This window comes from Homalodisca vitripennis, chromosome 2 (assembly GCF_021130785.1).
Source record: "Homalodisca vitripennis isolate AUS2020 chromosome 2, UT_GWSS_2.1, whole genome shotgun sequence".
In the NCBI taxonomy this organism is placed as follows: Eukaryota; Metazoa; Arthropoda; class Insecta; order Hemiptera; family Cicadellidae; genus Homalodisca; species Homalodisca vitripennis.
Window position 1 is genome coordinate 86,257,628 of NC_060208.1, and position 19,056 is coordinate 86,276,683.

The 19,056-nt window shown below is 33.2% G+C and overlaps 1 protein-coding gene across 1 annotated transcript in view; it reads left to right on the top strand.

The window, feature by feature from the left end:
• Positions 1 to 19,056, top strand: part of LOC124355713 (cilia- and flagella-associated protein 44-like) — a 55,073-nt gene extending 36,017 nt beyond the window's left edge. Inside the window, exons 27-31 of the mRNA XM_046806872.1 lie at positions 3,606 to 3,808; positions 4,508 to 4,739; positions 5,917 to 6,051; positions 16,025 to 16,478; positions 18,771 to 19,056. Of these exons, the coding sequence (XP_046662828.1) occupies positions 3,606 to 3,808; positions 4,508 to 4,739; positions 5,917 to 6,051; positions 16,025 to 16,478; positions 18,771 to 18,967 (1,221 nt within the window). The 3' untranslated portion in view covers positions 18,968 to 19,056. The remainder of the gene's footprint in view (positions 1 to 3,605; positions 3,809 to 4,507; positions 4,740 to 5,916; positions 6,052 to 16,024; positions 16,479 to 18,770) is intronic.

The window sequence follows — 19,056 nt, forward strand, 5'->3', positions numbered from 1 at the left end:
TTGTTTTTGAATGGTTTTTGTACAAGTTTTGACACGATATCGTAACAAAACAACAAATATAAAGTTGTATAGTTTCAACTAGTTGATATTTTAAAAGAAAATATTACTGTGAAGAATATAAAAAATATATCTATCTCTGTGTCTCTTTAGCTCTATCGAGTAATCTGTTGGGAATGTTTTGTATATATGTATATGAGATTAATAAATAAATGTATATATAATAAGGGCCAAAGCCATCACTCACCACTAATTCTGCAACTTCCTGATATCCCATTAAGTTAAATTTGGCACATTAATGTCTCATTATTTAAATGTAAAGTCAAATATCCATAGTGTTTTAAATGGGAATAACCCACAGAACAATTATATTTCGTTTCTCACTTACTCAATGTGATAGAATGATGAAACTTGACAACCACGGGTCTTGAGCTCTCAATAGACAAATACATATTTTTATGAGATATAAGCATTACGGTTTCCAATGGGTTTGCAACCCTTAGAAGAACTATATTTTGATTTTCTAACTTCCAGTGTCCTAGAAAGATGAAATTTGACACACGTGCCCTGTAGATAATCAAAGGAAATTCCTTAAATCTCAAGCTCTCACAGTAGTATTCTCAATCTCAATGTTACTTTTTGCATTAAACAGAACATACTTGGGTGGATTAGGTTGTCCAGCTCAACTTATATACTGTGTCACTTTTAAGTTTACAAAACATGGTTTGAAACCAAATGTACCGAACATTACAAATACAAAGCCCTGAAATGGAGTTTATTGATTTATTTAATATATATGTAGAGATTTTTACTCCCGGTGAAAGAAAGTTTTCCATTGTATCAGCTTGCGTATACATAAAGAAAGATACGATACCAGTTAAAAAAAAGTTATCAGTTATATTGGTTCTTAAAAATAAATTAGGAGAATAACTTAACCTTCTAATCAAAAAACGGAACTCTGGAAGAGATCAATCACTGGGAGTGGACTAAACCACGTGTAATTGGTAAGGAAACCTAATGGTAATTTACGAATTTGAGCAGATGTCTCAATGGAATTAAATCAAGGTTTACAGGTGCAAAATTTCACCTTTCTACTGATGACAAGTTATTTATAAAAATAAGAGGCGATGAGAAATTTAGCACTTTAGATTTGACTGATGCTTATCTGTCTGTCGAGAGACAGACGAGCAATCTTTTAGTAATTAACACATACTTTGGGCTTGTGCTTTACAACAGACTTTGCTTTGGTGTAGACCCTGTGACTAACAACATTTCATATTGAATTGACTACATTGCGTTGCATTTTTACATAATTATGTTGTTATCAATGAGAAAAACGAAGAACATTTCAACAGTGGAAGAAGTGTTAACCGTATTACAGAACATGGATTTTGTTTCTGTTGGATCAAAGTTAAAATTTATACAGAGTAAAATGCTATACACGAGTCTCAGCACATCTAAAGAAGGAATATTTACAAATATTGATAAGATAAAATCGATCCTAAACATGCCTGAACCGAAAGTTATCAAACAACCAGAAATTGTTATTGGCATACAAGATTCATTTCTAAATTTTCTGATATTTGTCCAACACGTTTCGGAAAAATGAGTAACTTGGATTTGTATTGTGGAATGTTCAGAGACAGTGAACAAAATCAACAAGCATTAGTACCTGCTCTAGTCTAAGTAACATAATATGACAACAAGCTACCTATAGTATTGCAACAGATGCATCATCAGTGGGTATCAGTGCAGCCATTTTTCACCGGCATCCAGATGGCAGTGATAAACCAAATACATTTTCCTCAAAGTTCTTAACATCGTCAAAGAGAAATTACTCCCAAATAGAAAGATAAGTCGTACCAATCATTTAAGTCTTAGAGAAATCTCCCATTTATCTCTAGGATTCTGATTTTTTATACAAAACAAATCATCGTCCACTCCTGTATATTTTTGGTCCAATGAAAGGAATCACTTTAGTGATTCATGCAGTTATGAGCTTTGTACCTAACTCACTTTATTTAAAATAGATTGCGTCTACGACGAAATTTGTTAAGGTTGACTATTTTAGTCATATCCCTATTGGTGTAGACCAAGAATTTGATGAGGCTGGTGAAAGTTACGATACTGCTATAATTTAATTTTTTTACAATAGCACATGTTTCACTTCTTCGTACTTTTCAAGCTTTTGTAAACAGTTTACTTAGAAAATATTACTGCACCAGTTAACCTTCTTTCGTCATCAAATGGGCAAAATGATAATTATGCCGGTACAGTGACAAACTTTTCTAGAAAGCTATGCCACGAAGAGACACCAAATGGTTAAGAATCAGATTTGAATACCTCCCCTCATGTGAAAAGATTTGGAACACCCGCAGAGCTTGTCTAAGGTAAAAAGTTACGACGCCAGTTAGGTTTAATCCAATTAGAAAATGACCATTAAAAAGAAAACATTGATGAGGAAAGAAATCAAGGTGTAATTTGGGATCAAAAGTAATTATCAAACTATCTATTTGTCGGAAATTTGGAACGGGAGGGTTTGTGGAAAGCCGGAAAAGTACTAAGTTTGAAGAGAAATACTTGGAAAATTGAAACAGGCGGACACCTATTCAAAAACACACACAGACCAACTATGCAAAAGAACTTCTCTTGAGAGTAGCTTAGCTCAGTGAGCTCAGTGTGGAGACGTATAGTTTATGAATTAACCTGTAAAAACATGTTTTATTTAAGTTGTTTTTCCGTTATTGTTAACATTCTATGCTTATATTGAAAATACACAGTTTCTACTTTTGATTGTTATTAATGATGTAACACACTTCAGTATGTTTTTTTATCGTTACACCAAGTAAAAGTCTGCTGTAACGTCTGAAGTACAATTCACTCGAACCAGAAGTGTTGTTACATGCGTAAAATCTTAAATAAGAGCCAGTAGCAGTTTGTTTAATTTTTGATTCTCTTAATAGTGAACACAGAATATAATATATACTATAAATATATCTACTTTCAATTCAAAATTATCATACCACTCTATCATATTACAGCATCACACTAACTTGAAATAATTAAGTTTTAACTGAGGTTATTAGTAGCGCTATTAATTAAAATATTAGGGAATTTTGTAGAGAAATTTGTGTATTTCATTTGTACTCAAAAATGTCTTTCGCCTTCCAACTGTAGGGCCCCAAAACATTGCTCTTTTACTTAAAGTCCAATTATTCTGAAATGAATGAGGAGATTGGAATATTTTCCAGTGGCCATCACTTATTTTAGGACTGTTTATTAGGCTATATAATTTTAAAAGGGTATGCCTACGATATACCTGTTATTTAATAGGAAATCGCGTGGATAGCAAAGTTATGTATAAAAAGTTCCAAAAAAATTAGTAGAGACAGAAAAGCAGTTGTAATTTTTTACTAACAAAACATTGTGTAACAAACCCATTTTTAAATTTAATTCCTTATATTAAAACATTGCAATGGAATGTGGGGGAAACCCTTTTGGCGTTTTCAAAATATACGAGTATTTCCTTCGTAAAATTCAAATGTCCATCTGAAATGCACACAAGAAAAGAAAAATTCATTTTACTGAAGATTTGGTTATGTTGGCAGTTTGAGAAACAGCAGAAGCTGAACGATATCGAGTCTGTGGTGGTGCTCAACCTGAGTCAATTCAGGCATTTCGAAACGCCCTCACTACCCGAGGAGGGGCTCGTTCAGAACCCTCTGGTGTTTCACAACGAAATCCTGTGTACTTTGGCCGGTCGTGTCAACGAACTGGAAAAGGAGACTGAACAAGAGCAGACTAAGATCAGGTGTGTGCAGTAATTTCCGGTAGATAACTAATGTAATCAACGTAAAATGGTTCTACTTGGTTGGTTATTCGATGATTCTGTCGTGGCAGTTGGAAAATCTTCTGTAACGATATTCTGTTTATTTATGCTTTTCTTAAACAGTGTTTATTTTGCTATCTTAATATCAAAACTTATTTTTTGTTTATTACATTGGTTGTAGATGTGATTAAAGTAATGGATTTGTGCACACGTTTAGGCTCAAAAACCATTTAAATCATTTCAGTGAAATCTTCAGACATTGTACACATAATGCATATGTACGTTTAAAATAAAGCGACCACAAAGAGATTGGTCTAATTCATATTAAAAGTTTAGTTTCAGTAAAATTAATTGTCTTTTATTTAAAAATGAAATATCTTAGTTAATTTGCAGTAGCCCACACTTACGCAAGAGAATACAGATTTTAAATTGCCCGCTCTTGTGACCAAAGCACTTGATACTCTGCAGGAAACAGTTATCCAGAGTCTCTCCTTTAGAACATTTCTAGTGATTAAGAAGTAGTTCTAAGTTGTTTTAGAGTAAAAGATTGTTGCACTCTTTAACACCTGAAAATTACTGTCCTTTCATCGGAAACCTTCTCTCATACAAGTAAAATTAAGAACAATTCTTTTGATTGCATTATTTAAAAATAAAATTATACATACCATCCATGATTTGCAGGCAACTAAAAGCTCTGATGCAACGACTGGAAGCTCGACGTAAGGAAATGAAGAAGATCAAAGCAAACATGAAGAAGGCTATTGACGGGGAAATATTGAAGAAATTCGGCGAACTAATTGATGTAGATGATATGGAAGAAGCAGTGCTGAAGAAAATGGTTGCGCAAGCCCGAACTGACTACATGGTGCAACAAATTCGAAGGAAATATGATAAAATCGTTGCAGAAGAAAAGGTGTGTACTGTTTCATTACTCTCATTTATTTATTTTGTTTTATTGTCAGATTACAGTTGTGTTTTTATATACTATTTTGTTTGCATACTATACCATCATTTACAATACTTTCTCTGTTTATGAGTATGTAGAAAAAATTCAGATTAGGGGAAACCATTTTCAGATTGAATGAAAATTTGGCGATTACCTAACCAAGCGAGAAAAGTCTAAAATTTTTTTAATTAGGTGTAAAGCCAAAGTTGGTAGCGAAAAGAGATCATTGTCATAGACAGACCACAGGTTGCACAGAATATCTCTTACTTATAGGATGGTAAATATCAGTATATATTATCACGCTATACACCTTGAACTGTTCGGAAAGGTGGCTCACCTCCACCTGCATGCAGTAACTGCAATATTATTATTATTATTAAGGCATAATCGTGTTTTATCATTAACATTAAGACACAAAATTTAATTTTCTAAAGTGGAAAGTTCTTGGATTTGCGACGAGTTACATTAATGACATAATTTCAAGCTGTATCTCCATGTTAAGGGTGTTCTCTTAAGATTTTGAACTAATCAAGGTATTCTTTATTTTTTATAATTTTGGTTGTTCAACGTAAAACTTCTAACCAAATTACATAGCTTCATTATGAAATTAACTCTGAACTGTTTACAAGATTGTGATTGAGTATAAATTATGGTGCTAGAATGAGACATATTACACTGAAAATGTGCTAGCAATTAATTAAAATTTAACATTGTTCTTGTGGGATGAATGCAATATTGTTCTTTTTCAAGCATATCTTAAAATCAAAAATGTACCCTAACAAAAAACCGTAAAAATGTATCCTAAATGACGTAAAATGTTCGTTATAGGTTGTCCACACATCCATAATTATTGCATAATACCTAATAATCTGGTTTCCACTACTGATTTCAATTAAAACATTTGCATTAAAAGACGCATTAATTAGTAAAAGAAGGACTAACTGATGAAGAAACTTTTAATTTATTGTCGTATTTATGTATTTGTTTTAATTATTTTGTAGAATAACAACTATTTAAGATTCCAGTTCAATATAACAAGCTGATATAATAATTTTTAAAAAATTTTAATTTTAGAGCGTGTAAGGCTCATAAAGTATTTTAAAGTTATTTTAATAAAATATAAATAAACAACAATAATTTTCAGACAAAGCTGTGCGACAGAGAGGACGAACTATTAAGAGTAGAAAAGGAAAACACAAGACGTCTCCGACTACAAACTATGCTGGAACATGAGATGATAAGGCTCAAGGACCTGATGAGGGTGCAGTCTATCAACAAGGTAAGGATGGTCGTTATTTAACAAATAAACACTAAAGAATGAGCACATGAGATGTTTTCATCTGCAAAATGCGTTCTAACAAACGACGTCCTACAGGCTAACAAACAAATGCGTCCTAAGGCTCAAGGACCTGACAAGGGTGCTGTCTGCTAACAAGGTGGGGTGGGCTTCTCCACCTGTAAACTATTATAAGAACGGGTTCACCTCTATAGATAGTTATCGGGGCTAGCGATAACTCCGGGCCAGCAAACTACGTTGTGACGTCACAAACGGTGGCTGAGAAACTGAACTGTGCCCGCTTGTAAAGCATTGCGAAGTCTCGCACTCGCGCACTCTTGTTGGCCTAATTCAATACCTATTACTCAAAATATATACAAACCATATATAGTTTAACATGCTTTCTCTCTCAGAACTTTCTCTTCACATGTTATTTTGCTGAAATTTTTTTAACTTTTCTCTCATATATTTGTTCAAATTATGTAATATATGTCTTTAACATTCTTGGAATAACTGTTTAGCAGTATGTTGCAAAATATAGACACACGCCATTTTACTAAATTTAATTGAGATGTTTTACACTGAACACATGTAGTTGAATACAAAGTACAACATTTTTGAAGCATTTCTAATGAATGTGTGTAAAATAATTTTCTGTGGAACTTGTGCTGAGGAAACTTTCTTCATGTACTTCTATAATATACTTAAATAATTTTAAAATTTCCTTAAAGATACACACTATTTCAGGTTTAGGTTTCTTCAGTCCATCTCGACTTATCTATATATATAAAAATGAATGTTTGTATGTTTGTCCTTTATGGAATCGTGAACTATTGGACCGATCATGATGAAAATTTGTACGTATATGTATTTTTCCACGGAGAAGGTTTATAAGCTATGCCCATCCCTTTCCCGATTCAGGATTCCGCCCCACTGGTTACAGAAATGCCCATAAGACATGACATGCATTGCAGCAAACATATGTTAACGTCTTTTCAAATTTTTAATCAGCTGTTCTTTGTAAACATATATTACACTTATAGTTTTAAAGCATAGAGTAAGCTTAAGAGAAACGACAAATTTTTGTTTAAACTGTTTTTGCAATCACTGTTAAACATAGACTTTACTATCCAGATAATACAATTCAAATTTGACGTAAAAATTCACCTTTAACTGCAATATTTATTTAATATAAACCATGCTCATGCTTGATCAGAAGAGTAATGCAGATATCATAATTACTATCTTACGTTGGCTACAAATATAAAGAATGTTATAAAATCAACATTAGTTGTTTTTTTTGACAGAAGTATGGTTCTCAAAACTCCGTGTGTACATATTCTCTCGATCGAGACAACAAAGCAAGCTCAATCGTGGCATCGGAGATATAACTAATTTAATCTAAAATGTATTATAGTAAAAAAAAAAATTTACTAAGTAATATAAGGACTTCGGTTCTTAAGATTTGCGTGCGAAGCCGTGAGTAACAGCTAGATAGAGGCAGGAATATGGTACATACCTTCATAATACGCCCAAGAGGCTCACGATGGAACGACTATAAATTATCTCAGCAATGTTTAGAATGTGATAGAAAAAGAATAAGTGAATATAGTGTACTGTTTTCAACGGGAAATTGCGTGCGAAGCCGCGGGCAACTTTTGCAAAAAATTATTGAAATGCGCAGCAAAGCGCGCCGGGCCCGCTAGTGATAGATAAATATTGTCCTGAATTCTTAGTTGACGTATCTTCAATATTTAATTCTTCACCATAATTAACAATGTATCTGCAAGCTGAAACTTTACTATTCTTTTTTCTGCATGTCCTACTACTGCTACTTCATTACCATACCCACTTTTTCCCGGTTTTGTAGGTAACGTCAGATCTTATGTAAACCACTTCAAGAAGAATGTTAATATACAATATTATTCTCTAAAAACATTTTCTTTTTTTCAAGTAAGCACATTGATGATCATTTAAACCAGATTTATGACATAATTTAATTTTAAATGTATCCAATTAATGCTTATATAGCAGTGTTAAAACATTGCTGTTCCAAAGTGAAATGTAACCTGAATGATTAGTAGTACGTATGTCCAACCTTGCATTCTAGAGCTGTAACGGAAGGATTTCATGAGAAGAAACCCAATTTGTCCTTCAAAAACTATATCGCAATAAAAAAAATCGTCTTCACAAATCACAGAATATTTATCAGGTTAAAAATTGTCCCAATGATATAGATCTAATCCATTTTTACCTTAAATCATAATTCCTGGAAATCTACATACTGACTTTAGTTCTGTTCCGTCATAATTAGAGTTGCAGCCTAGGAACACAATACTTCCACGGCATATTCAAAGGAATACTCGTATTTATTTACAAGTACCTACATCACTGTAAAATCATTCATTGCCTCCATGTTGGACAATTAATAACCATTAGTTTACTCACTGTCACTAATGAAACAACATACTACAGAAGCAATTTCAATATTCTGATGTAATTTGTGAATAGACAAGCAAGATGCCTGTCGCGATGAGTCAGCCACCATTCGTAACGTAGCATCGGTGGTGAGGGAACAGCCTGCCGACTTGGAGTTTACATTGGCCTCGTAGTTATACACGCGCGCGCGCGCGCGCTCACAACATCGGCTTTTTTCCGGACTTTTTTATTTGCAGTCGAATTTTTCAATAGTAAGGTGTTCGGGGGCTACTAGGACCAGGAGGTAACTGGAGCATGGGTAGTTAGTTCATACTCTTATTTGAGGTAATTTAAAATTTATCAGGTTGGTACACCTTACTTCTCTCCTCCTTCTTTCTTGAACAGTCTTAACCTCAACTGGAGCCATTATGTTTGTTGGATCTGATATGAAATTTCAGTGAAGACATTTTCAATTCTACGGTCTGCCAATGTGAGATTTGATGTTTTCACATGTTTTGATGTGGTGAGTACTTTCAAACTATTAACAACTTTAGAACAAACTTAAAGACTGAATTTATCTATAAATATGGTTGTCCCCACTCTAAATGTTTTTGTTGTTTTTATAACATGGGTGTTGCAGTTACCCCAAGAATTTGTATAAAGCGGGGTAACTGGGTTCAAGTGGATCTAGTTACGCTGACAAATACCCAGTTACCCCAATCTTTATATATCGTATAAAAAAAATTAATGTATATGTGCCTGTCTGTTTCTGTTTGATGCATTACCATAACATTTATTTGATCGCCATGAAACTTTGGGTGTTAGATAATTCTAGCAGACAAGCAAAGCTTGTCTTCATGATACGAGCGTAGCAGTCACCTATCCGAGGCCGTGGACTGAGTTATTTCACGTAGCTCCACTGCTAGCACAGCGGGCAGCCCTATCCAGGCCCTAGGCCAAGGTGTTTGAAAACATTTTCCAAGAATTTCTTTTTTATCCAGATAATGCTGAGCACAGCAGCTACTAGTGAATGTGATGAAAATCAAATTAAAATACATGTTATGGAGCTTAATAAATTATGTAACATAATTTCAAATTATTATTATTATTATTAAGATTTCATTGCAACAATGAATCGTGTTCACCAATTTTTTAAAGTTATTTAAACTTGACCATCATAAAAATTACAATAGGTCTATATTCGTTTTTGCTCTGTTGCAGACAATGGTAAAAAAACTACAAAAGGAAAACGCAGAAGGGTGCTGGATCATCCTACTCAACCGAAGCTCTTGCAAAGTCTGTTAAGGATGTGAAAAATGAGAACAAAACTGTTCTTGGAGCGGCCTTGTTTTACAACATTCCTCGGAGTACTGTTCAACATCATGTTTTTGGAACTCGGAGGAAAGGACATATCTCTCAAGATCAGAGTAGTGGTGGTGGGAGAGTGACATGTTATCTCTTTGCTGCTGATGAAGAAGAACTTACTAATGGGATTAGATTTATCGAAAAAGTGAGTTTGGCTTGTCTTCCCAGAGTGGAACATCTAATTTTGAAGAACTTCTGTTGGACCTTGTTAAAAATAACATCAAAACCCCTGAAAATCAAAAGAAAAAGATTGTGCACACCTGTGAAATAATAACTACAGTTAAATGTCTTGAAATGAAAGTAAATTAGAAGAAGGAGAAAAAAGCTTTGCTTGGAAAAGAAGAAAAACGTAAAAAAGAGAAGTACTTGCAAGAGAACAAGAGAAAAGAAATAAAAAAGTCTCTGACTAAAGCAATGAAAATAAAAGAAAATCCCAAAACCTCAGTTGAAGTTGATAAATCTTCCACAGACAGTGACACATTTTCAATTCAAGAAAGCGATAAAGTTTACCAAGAAGTTTCTTAGGTGAATTACTCGAAATCCAGGTGAAGTTTGTGTCGCTAAAGTTTTTGGAAAACGGTTTTAAATTATTATTGTTTGCTGGAAAGGTCACGAAAAAAGAAAGCGAAGGCTGTATTATGTGTCTTTTTCAAAAGACATAACCAAACTATGAAATTCAAAGAGACGGAAGAGATGTCGTGAATACGTGAAAGTGATAGTGTGAGAAAACTGACCCAGCCAATAATTTTAAGTTCTGCACTTTACAACAACATGATAGGATTTTCAGATGACTTAAGTGACCTTACAATTATACATTAAGCTTAATTACTTAGAGAAAACTAAAGTTCTAAATTACGACAATAGGCTACTTTTTTTAAAAAGGAAACGCACGTTATGTTTTTTGTTATTATAATTCATTAAGTTAAGCTCCTTCGTTTTATATGTAACTAAAGACATTTTTTACATTTTATATACATTCAAGTTCAGTTATAACTTACTGAAATAATATAGCCTAATGTTTATTTCAACAATATAATAACTTAAACCTCATTTAAGTTAAACTTATAATAAGATACTTTAAGTTTATGTTAAGTTAAGGTAATTAACAACATTATGTTATCTTTTTGTAAGTCAACAATTTAAGTTTGATTGTAGTTTTGTTTTATTACTTGAAATTTAAAAATATAAGACATTTTTTATAAATTGCACATTTTAATTTCCTAGGTTTTCACCAAGTCACAGAAATGGCCCCAATACAATTGCTTTAACACGCAATGTTATCTAACGAAACCCGTGTTTTTTTTTCAGTCAATTGAGTGAACAAACATAGGTCCAGATACCCCAAATTGTTGTTGCAGTGCTCTTATACAATTTGCTCTGGGGTGATCCAGTTATCCCAAAGTTGTAAAACAACTGGGCCTAAAAATATTATTAATAAAAAAATACAAACAGGTGAAAGAGTGCATTGAATGCAACTTGTTTACTAATAAAACATTATGTATTTTTCAGTTATTATACTCTGATGTTACTTAAAATAAAATTAATTAACGTTGCAAGGCTACGTTGTAATCCGTTCCCCAGTTACCCCCGAGCACCATAATGGCAAAAAACAGTGTCTTTCAATCTTTTTCTCTGTACCCAAAGGAATACTTAAAAGAATTAATTTAACTTAAACATAAAGCAATCGTGTGCCCGACGGGGTACACGATAGTCTGAGGTATTTATTTAAGCGCAGGATCAAATTTAACAAACCACCTAGACGCGCAAACAATAAAAACGCAATAAAATAATGCATAGCATAGCCATTGTGATAGCTTATTTCAAAGAGTGAGGCGCTCTAAAGACCAGATACTTATGGATCAATATACCGTTCATTTCGAAACAGGGTTAAACAACTTCTGCGTAATTCCAAGCCGAGATGTATTCGAAGTCTTTTTGAGAATCGGAAACTGTCGATCCGTGACTTATGGTGTAAGGTTAAAAGCCTTGAAACAGGAAAACTACGTATTTCACAGTTCTTATACCTCTAAATGAGTTGAACCAATGTTTAAAATCTTGTAGTCAGTCAAGGCAAAATGGAGGATTACTTAAAACATATTCAAAATGTACCTCATCGTACTTGTGGTTATCCTGAGTTTACTTTTAAACCTGTTATACAAGGTGAAGTGTTGAAAGCTATACGCCGTATTCGCAGTAATTCTGTTGGGTACAATGGCATTTCAATACGCCTCATAAAGAATATTCTATTTGCTGTCCCTCCAATAGTCACTTTTATTTTCAACACGTCTCTTAGGAGTGGTGTTTTCCCATCACAATGTAAGTCTGCTTTTGTCCATCCTCCTAATAAGATTTCAGTACCAGCATAATATTCATATTAAAGGCCGATAAATATTCTTCCTGCGTTATCTAAAAGCCTATAGAGAATTGTACACTGCCAACTCACTGAATATCTATCTTACAACGACATATTTAGTGACTATCAATCTGGTTTTCGTACTAACCACAGTACACAAACTGCACTTTTAAAGGTGACGGATGACATTAGACTTGCTATAAATCACATTCAGAGCACAATTCTCACTATTTTCAATTTTTCAAAAGCTTTTGACAGCTTAAACCATAAAGTATTATTAGCTAAATTAAGACTATTAGAGTTTTCTAGTCTTTTATTAATGTGGCTGAGATCTTATCTGTCAGGGAGACGGCAATGTGTAAAATGTGGTCACATGACTTCGGACTGGGAAATTGTTACTTGTGGGGTGCCACAGGGATCGATTCTTGGTTCTTTATTATTCATGCTATACGTGGACGACATTCATTCTGTACTTATACGTAGCTCATACCACATGTATGCTGATGACCTGCAAATCTATTCACTCTTAAAAATTGACTCCAATAATGAATGTATAACCAGAATCAATAGTGACACTAAAAATATCGTTAAGTGGTCCGAAAATCATGGCCTGAAACTAAACCAGTCATTATTTGTTTATCGTTTACGAAACTCAATAATCTTCAATACTATTGAAACGTTACCTGTAAATGGCAACACTTTATAGTACTACGAAAAGGTGAAAGATCTTGGTTTGGCTATAAACTAGACTTTAACTTAGACTGATTCTGTTGCAGAGATTTGGCTTTCTCATATATTCACTCACTCAAAAGTTTATAACGATTTTTACTTCGTTTATTAGTGCAGTCATTGAAGCATTGTTGGTCCGAATTTTTTTACTGTGAACCGAATTGCATAAAATTTTGGAATTAGGTTCATCTTACCCTTAACTTCAAAAGTGAAAATGATTTGAACTCCGCAAACACCCTGGGGGTGGTTGCCACCCCTTCTCGGGAGTGAATTTATTTTTTTCAAAATAACCTCGGATATCGATAGAAGGCCTAATTTTAAGCAAAAAATCATCTATAACGTTTTTCGAAAAATCCAATACTTTTCAAGTTATTGGCAATTGAAAATTCGCAATTTTTTCACGTTTTTCATCGGTTTTTTGCAAATATCTCTAAAAATATACGTTTTATCGAAAATTTTATATAGAACACAATTGTAGCAGGTAAAACAATGAACAATTTTGTTTTTTATAAAGTATTCTATTCTAAGTAAAATATTAAGCTAGATATTACAAATCAAAGCCGTTTTTTATTTTGTCTGAAATTTAATCGATGTGGTCAATGCCATCTAGCGGCGAGCAGATGCATTTTAGGCATTCTAATAAAAAAGAGTTTTATAGTGCTTGAAATAAGCTTTAAAATGAGCACTATTAAAAGTCTTTTGCACGTAAAATGAGTGAGCTGTATTGCAAATAAGAGGAGCATCTAATGTTTTTTCTTTTAAATCAATGGGTTTCATAAGTGCCATTTCCACCAAAATTAAAATTAATCGTATTCCGCCTAGAATCAACTTTATTATGAAGAGTTTAATAGATTTTATCAGTTTGGCTGCTTCAGGACACATATGTTTCAAAAAAGTCACGATTGAAAAAAATTCAAATTTTTAAAAAACCACCTTTTTTCATAATATCTCAAAAATGACGACATATACGAATAAAAGTGTAGGTATGAAAAATGTAGGTATATTTCTGACAAACAATTTGGATTTTTTGATTTTTCTATCAAACAAAAATTTACGGAAATATGATTGTTTAAAGAGCGCGTGGCAGCGCAATCACAGCCTCTCTTAAGCCCTTTAACCCTTCACCGTTTGAGAAAAAGGTTTTTTACTATATATTGCAATATTGTAGCTCTCTTAATTACCTTTACAATGGTTTTTTATAAATTGTGATAGCATGAAAATTGAAGGAGTTATGGTCAAAAAACTTATCATATGTTTTTCTACTTAGTAACTGAAAATTTCGGACTGTGAATATTTGGAGCAATGTGAAAGTACGCAGTATAATAGAGACCCAAAACTATTGTAATGTGTATATATATACATAATATGGCTCATATATTTTGGAAACGTATGAATACATACCAACTTTCTTATATGTATATATAACACATTTGAGTGAATTTTGTATAATTTGTAAATATTTTATCTAATAAATGGCAATTTTTTAATCTAAATTAAATTATTTTTAAATAATATGTAATCATATATATTTACTGTTTTAATTTAGGGGTAGTTTTAAGGGTAGAAAAGCTTAAGAATATGATAATAATTTTCGAGAGTGTGGAATAATATTTAAATCCTTTTCATTTTATCAAAAAATTTTTTACAATTTTTTTATCAAGGGGCAGTTTTCAAGGGTTGAAAGGGGGTTAAAAATTTCATAATTATTATAGAAAATATAAAATATTACTAACTCTATACTTACATCTTTTTATATCATACCAAAGTATTTTTTTGTAACTTTTTCAATTTAGGGGTTGTTTGTAAGGGTTGTAAGATGTTCAAGGGGTTGAAAATGATTTTAATATGAGGTAATTGTGTTAGAAAACACTTTAAAATTTCACCACTTACTATTAAACATGTTTACTAACGATAAAATGGCTCAATGTCGATTTTTCCATTAAGGGGTTGTTTACACCCCTTAAAAATAATAGGCGGAGTTCAGATCATTTTCACTTTTGAAGTTAAGGGTAAGATGAGCCTAATTCCAAAATTTCATGCAAATCGGTTCACAGTAAAAAAATTCGGAGGTAAGACCGTATTTTTCGCTTCAATGACTGCACTATATCACTTGTACTCCCATATACCAATTACTGTAACTCCGTGATCAATTATATGACCGTAGTACTTAGAGAGAAGCTCCAAAGAACTCAAAACCATTGTATGCGTTACGTTTACGATGTGAGACGGGAGCAACACAATATCACGGCGAATCATATTCAGTCAAATATTCTAAAATTAAAAGATCAAAGATCCATCACAATTCTAAAACTAGTTCATTCAATATTAAAATGTGGTTTTCCTAGACATTTTTCTGAATATTTTAAGTCTAGGTCTCGTGTAGGTGTAACAAGCAGTCGCTCCGGCTCATACATTTTGAGAATGCCGCAGCACAGGACAGCCATGTGTGGTAAGTCATTCCATGTAGTGGCTTGTAAGTTGTGGAATCCCCTTCCCCAAACAATTACTTCCATCGATAGCCGCTCCCGGTTTGTGGTGAAATTGAAAGACATGTATCTTAAGCAGTTAGCCGAGACAGGTTCTGTCTGAGATGTTGTGGGCGTGACACTGGCAGAGGGGTAATGTGAGATTGTATGTAATAAAAGTTACGAGTCATTAGCAATAACTAGTTATAACTACTTCAGTTTTATGTGAATATTAAAAGTACAGAAGTAGTTAATTTACTAATTTGTTACATTTTTACTTCTACGTGTTACAATAGATTCATTTCTCCACGTTGTTTCAATGTAATTATTTCTGTAATTTCCATTGTTAAGGTAATATTTAATTCATTTTTTTAATGTTACATTGTTGCAGGTTAAGTGTGAGAAATGGCTTAGTGGCATTAACTTTGCCTGTATAAATAAAGAATTTTTAATTTAATTTCATAGCAACGTGTAACCCATCGGGCACAAGACGCGCTTTAAGAAAGCCCGTTGTGTCCTCGATCGAGTACACGTCGTCGTGAACGCGTAAATGTGACAATGCGTTGATTCTGATATGTATGTGGATGTTACGTCCAAATTTAAAATAGCTATTGTCTAAAAATTGCTGATTTTAAATGTGTTACAGGACAAGACAATAACGGTGGAAGAACTTGAAACTCATGACAAAGATTTGAAGCAAATGGAAGAAGTTCTTAAGGATCAGTTGGAAGTAAGGAGCCAATTGCAAGGAGAAATCAGACAACTGAGATACAAATGTACACCTCCTGAGAGGCGGAGACCAGTGGCAAATGTGTTACCTGAAGAAACCAAAAGCCCTTTCCTAGACTCGGAAACTCTGGAGAAGGAAGAGATAGAAGTATCTATGGACATAGATTTTGATGAGGTGAAAGCAAAGAGGAGTCCTCGATTGTCAACTGAAGACAATGAAGAATTGGAGGAAAAGGAAGCTGCAGGTGTAGAGATGCCAACGGAAACAGTTGTGATTATTGATAACGTCCTACAGAGATTGGCATCTGGATCTTCTGCCTACGATGTGGCAGTGTCCTTAGTAGATGATTTGTTGAGCTTTCCAGGACAAGGTATGTAAAAAGACATATAAAAGTAACAGTGATCAAAATTTTTACACAAACTTTCTTCCTTTAGATACTAGACATTGTACTATTGTTTTTACACTACTAGAAGTTTCGTGAAGTCTAGGTGGAGTCGTTATTGTAGTACCCATCCACTTTTAAATTCTTTTTCACAATAAATTAAATGCAATGGTTTTAAAGTAGAATAGAAATGGGCTTTATTTATGAACTTGCATATTTTACAAAAATATTAAAAATGCGCACTAACCATAATCCAAGATTGGTGGCTTGGTTAGTGCCTACATACAGAGTGTTCAGTAAAAGTGTTGCAATACTCGGAGATTTTGTTACATATAAAGATGAACAAAAAAGTTCATATGAAGGTATGTCCTAAAAACGTTTAGTTTTCCTTCTATCTGTCTGTATGTGATTTTTATTTTTAAAATTTACATCTTTTGAACCAGTTAAGATAAAGTTATGAAACTTGAGAATTGTATTTTGTCAGAATGGCGTCTGTTTAAAATTAAGTCAAATAACAAAAACAAAAAACGGTATAATTATAAAAAATGCATAGGGTACGAACTATTTAGTTACTTTCATACCAATTCCAATGGTATCTTTTTCAAAGAAATCTGTCAACGCATAAGCGTGCACGATCACTTTATAGGTGTGCTTGCACAAGCCGGGAGCAACTAAGATTTTATCTTTTGATAGGCATCAGCTGTTTTAAATATGTTACACAAATTTTATAAGATACCAACTATTTTAAAATGTTTATGACAATTCCAACGGTACTTTTTCCCATGAAATCTGCATAAGTGAGCACAGCCACTTTAAAGATACACTTACACAAGCCAGGAGCACCATACATGTCTCAGTTGAGAGGTAAAAACTGATTTTGAATTTCCTATGTAATAGAATTCCCAATGACCCGAACCTGGAGCTCCTCATTGTTGTTAAAACGCTGTGTTGCTAGGTCTTCATTTTCAGGAAAAAATGAAAATCACTTGGAGCAAGATGAGGACTGTATGGAGGATGAGAAAACTTTCTAGTTGAACGACTTGTGTACAGTTTTCTGTGTGTGGTCGGGCAATTTTGGCACCCATCTTGTACAAAATTTGTGGTAGCCTAGCTTCTGTGATACAATTTTTAAACAATAAAGTCCATGAAACTTGTAGGAAACATAGAGAAAGCTTTAATTGTGAAACTGCGGTTTGTCAACTTTGGCAACAGATCGTGTCACAATGCTTTGAGGTCCACTCTTCTCTTAATCATAAACATTTGATCTGCCATTTTTTAAGTGAATACACCACTTCCTGGCAGAACTTTCCATCATTACGTTGTTCCTGTACACTTTACCACAGTTCCTGATGAATTTCTATTGGTTTTAAGCTTTTCCAACAAAAAACTAATCACAGACTGTACTTCACTTCTGGCAGAATTTTTAATTGCAGCACACATTTCAAATTTTAATAAAAAACAGGCAGAGCAGAGATGTTCTTGTTGTCATGGCTGGATGCTGACTGAGGTGCCGAGCAGCAATATAAATGCACACCAATATAAATGCGATTGGCGAACGCCTGGCAGCGTCAGGTGGAAACGTTCCTCTCTGAATAGCCCTTGTAGGTAATTAATAATCTGAATCTAGGATTAAATGTCTTTTAAAGAGACTTTCTATTTTTATTTTAACATTTTTATCAAATTTGTTAGTGTGTTTAAAATTTTTTGATTGTAACTAAAAATATTGTTTTTTTTTTATACATAAGGATAATATTAAAAACATATTCAGTTACTCTCCAATTTAAAACCACCACATTTCACCAAAATCGTTTAGTTTGTTTAGTCACACTGTATAATTATGTTAACCCCATTTCACATTTTATTTGGATTATATACAAACATTTCTTTTCCCAAATTTAATCTTTGTAGACAATCACAATATTTAAAATGAAAAGTAAGCACTAGTATTGAAAAGTAAGTAGTGTAAATGACCCCTTGTGGTAAAAGGGCTTGTGAGTGAAGATAGTATGGAAATCACTTGCCATTTTCCATATGATTCCAAAATATGCAGGTATAAATTATGTAGTAATTATATTTCATTTTGGAACATATTTGTGTTGTTTGTTCTTAATCCATCATAAAAGTATAAACTCATTATAAATATTTATATCCATATTGAATTTGTTTTAACGCTTTTAAATCCCATAAGACAATTCTTCTGTAATTTATGATCACATATATCTCTTTAATGCTTTATGATAAATGCTTTCAAAATGTTATTCCCAACACTTTTTTATTTAGGTAGTGCACATAGACACCCATCAGCATTTGACTATGCATTGAAACTTGTGGAGGAACTGGTGCTTATCACCACCAAAGTTGATACAGGGGATGTGGAGAATGTGGAATACTTGGCTGGAGATCTGTTAAAGATTGCTCAAGAAGAAGAAGAAAACCTGGACGCTGTTGAGTTTGAAGATGACATTACTGATGGTTAGCTTGAAACTGATTTATCTTCTGGAAGTTTATATTGTTCTGTTTTATTATACCAATGTTCATAAAAAATAAAGAAATGTTAAAGATTAGG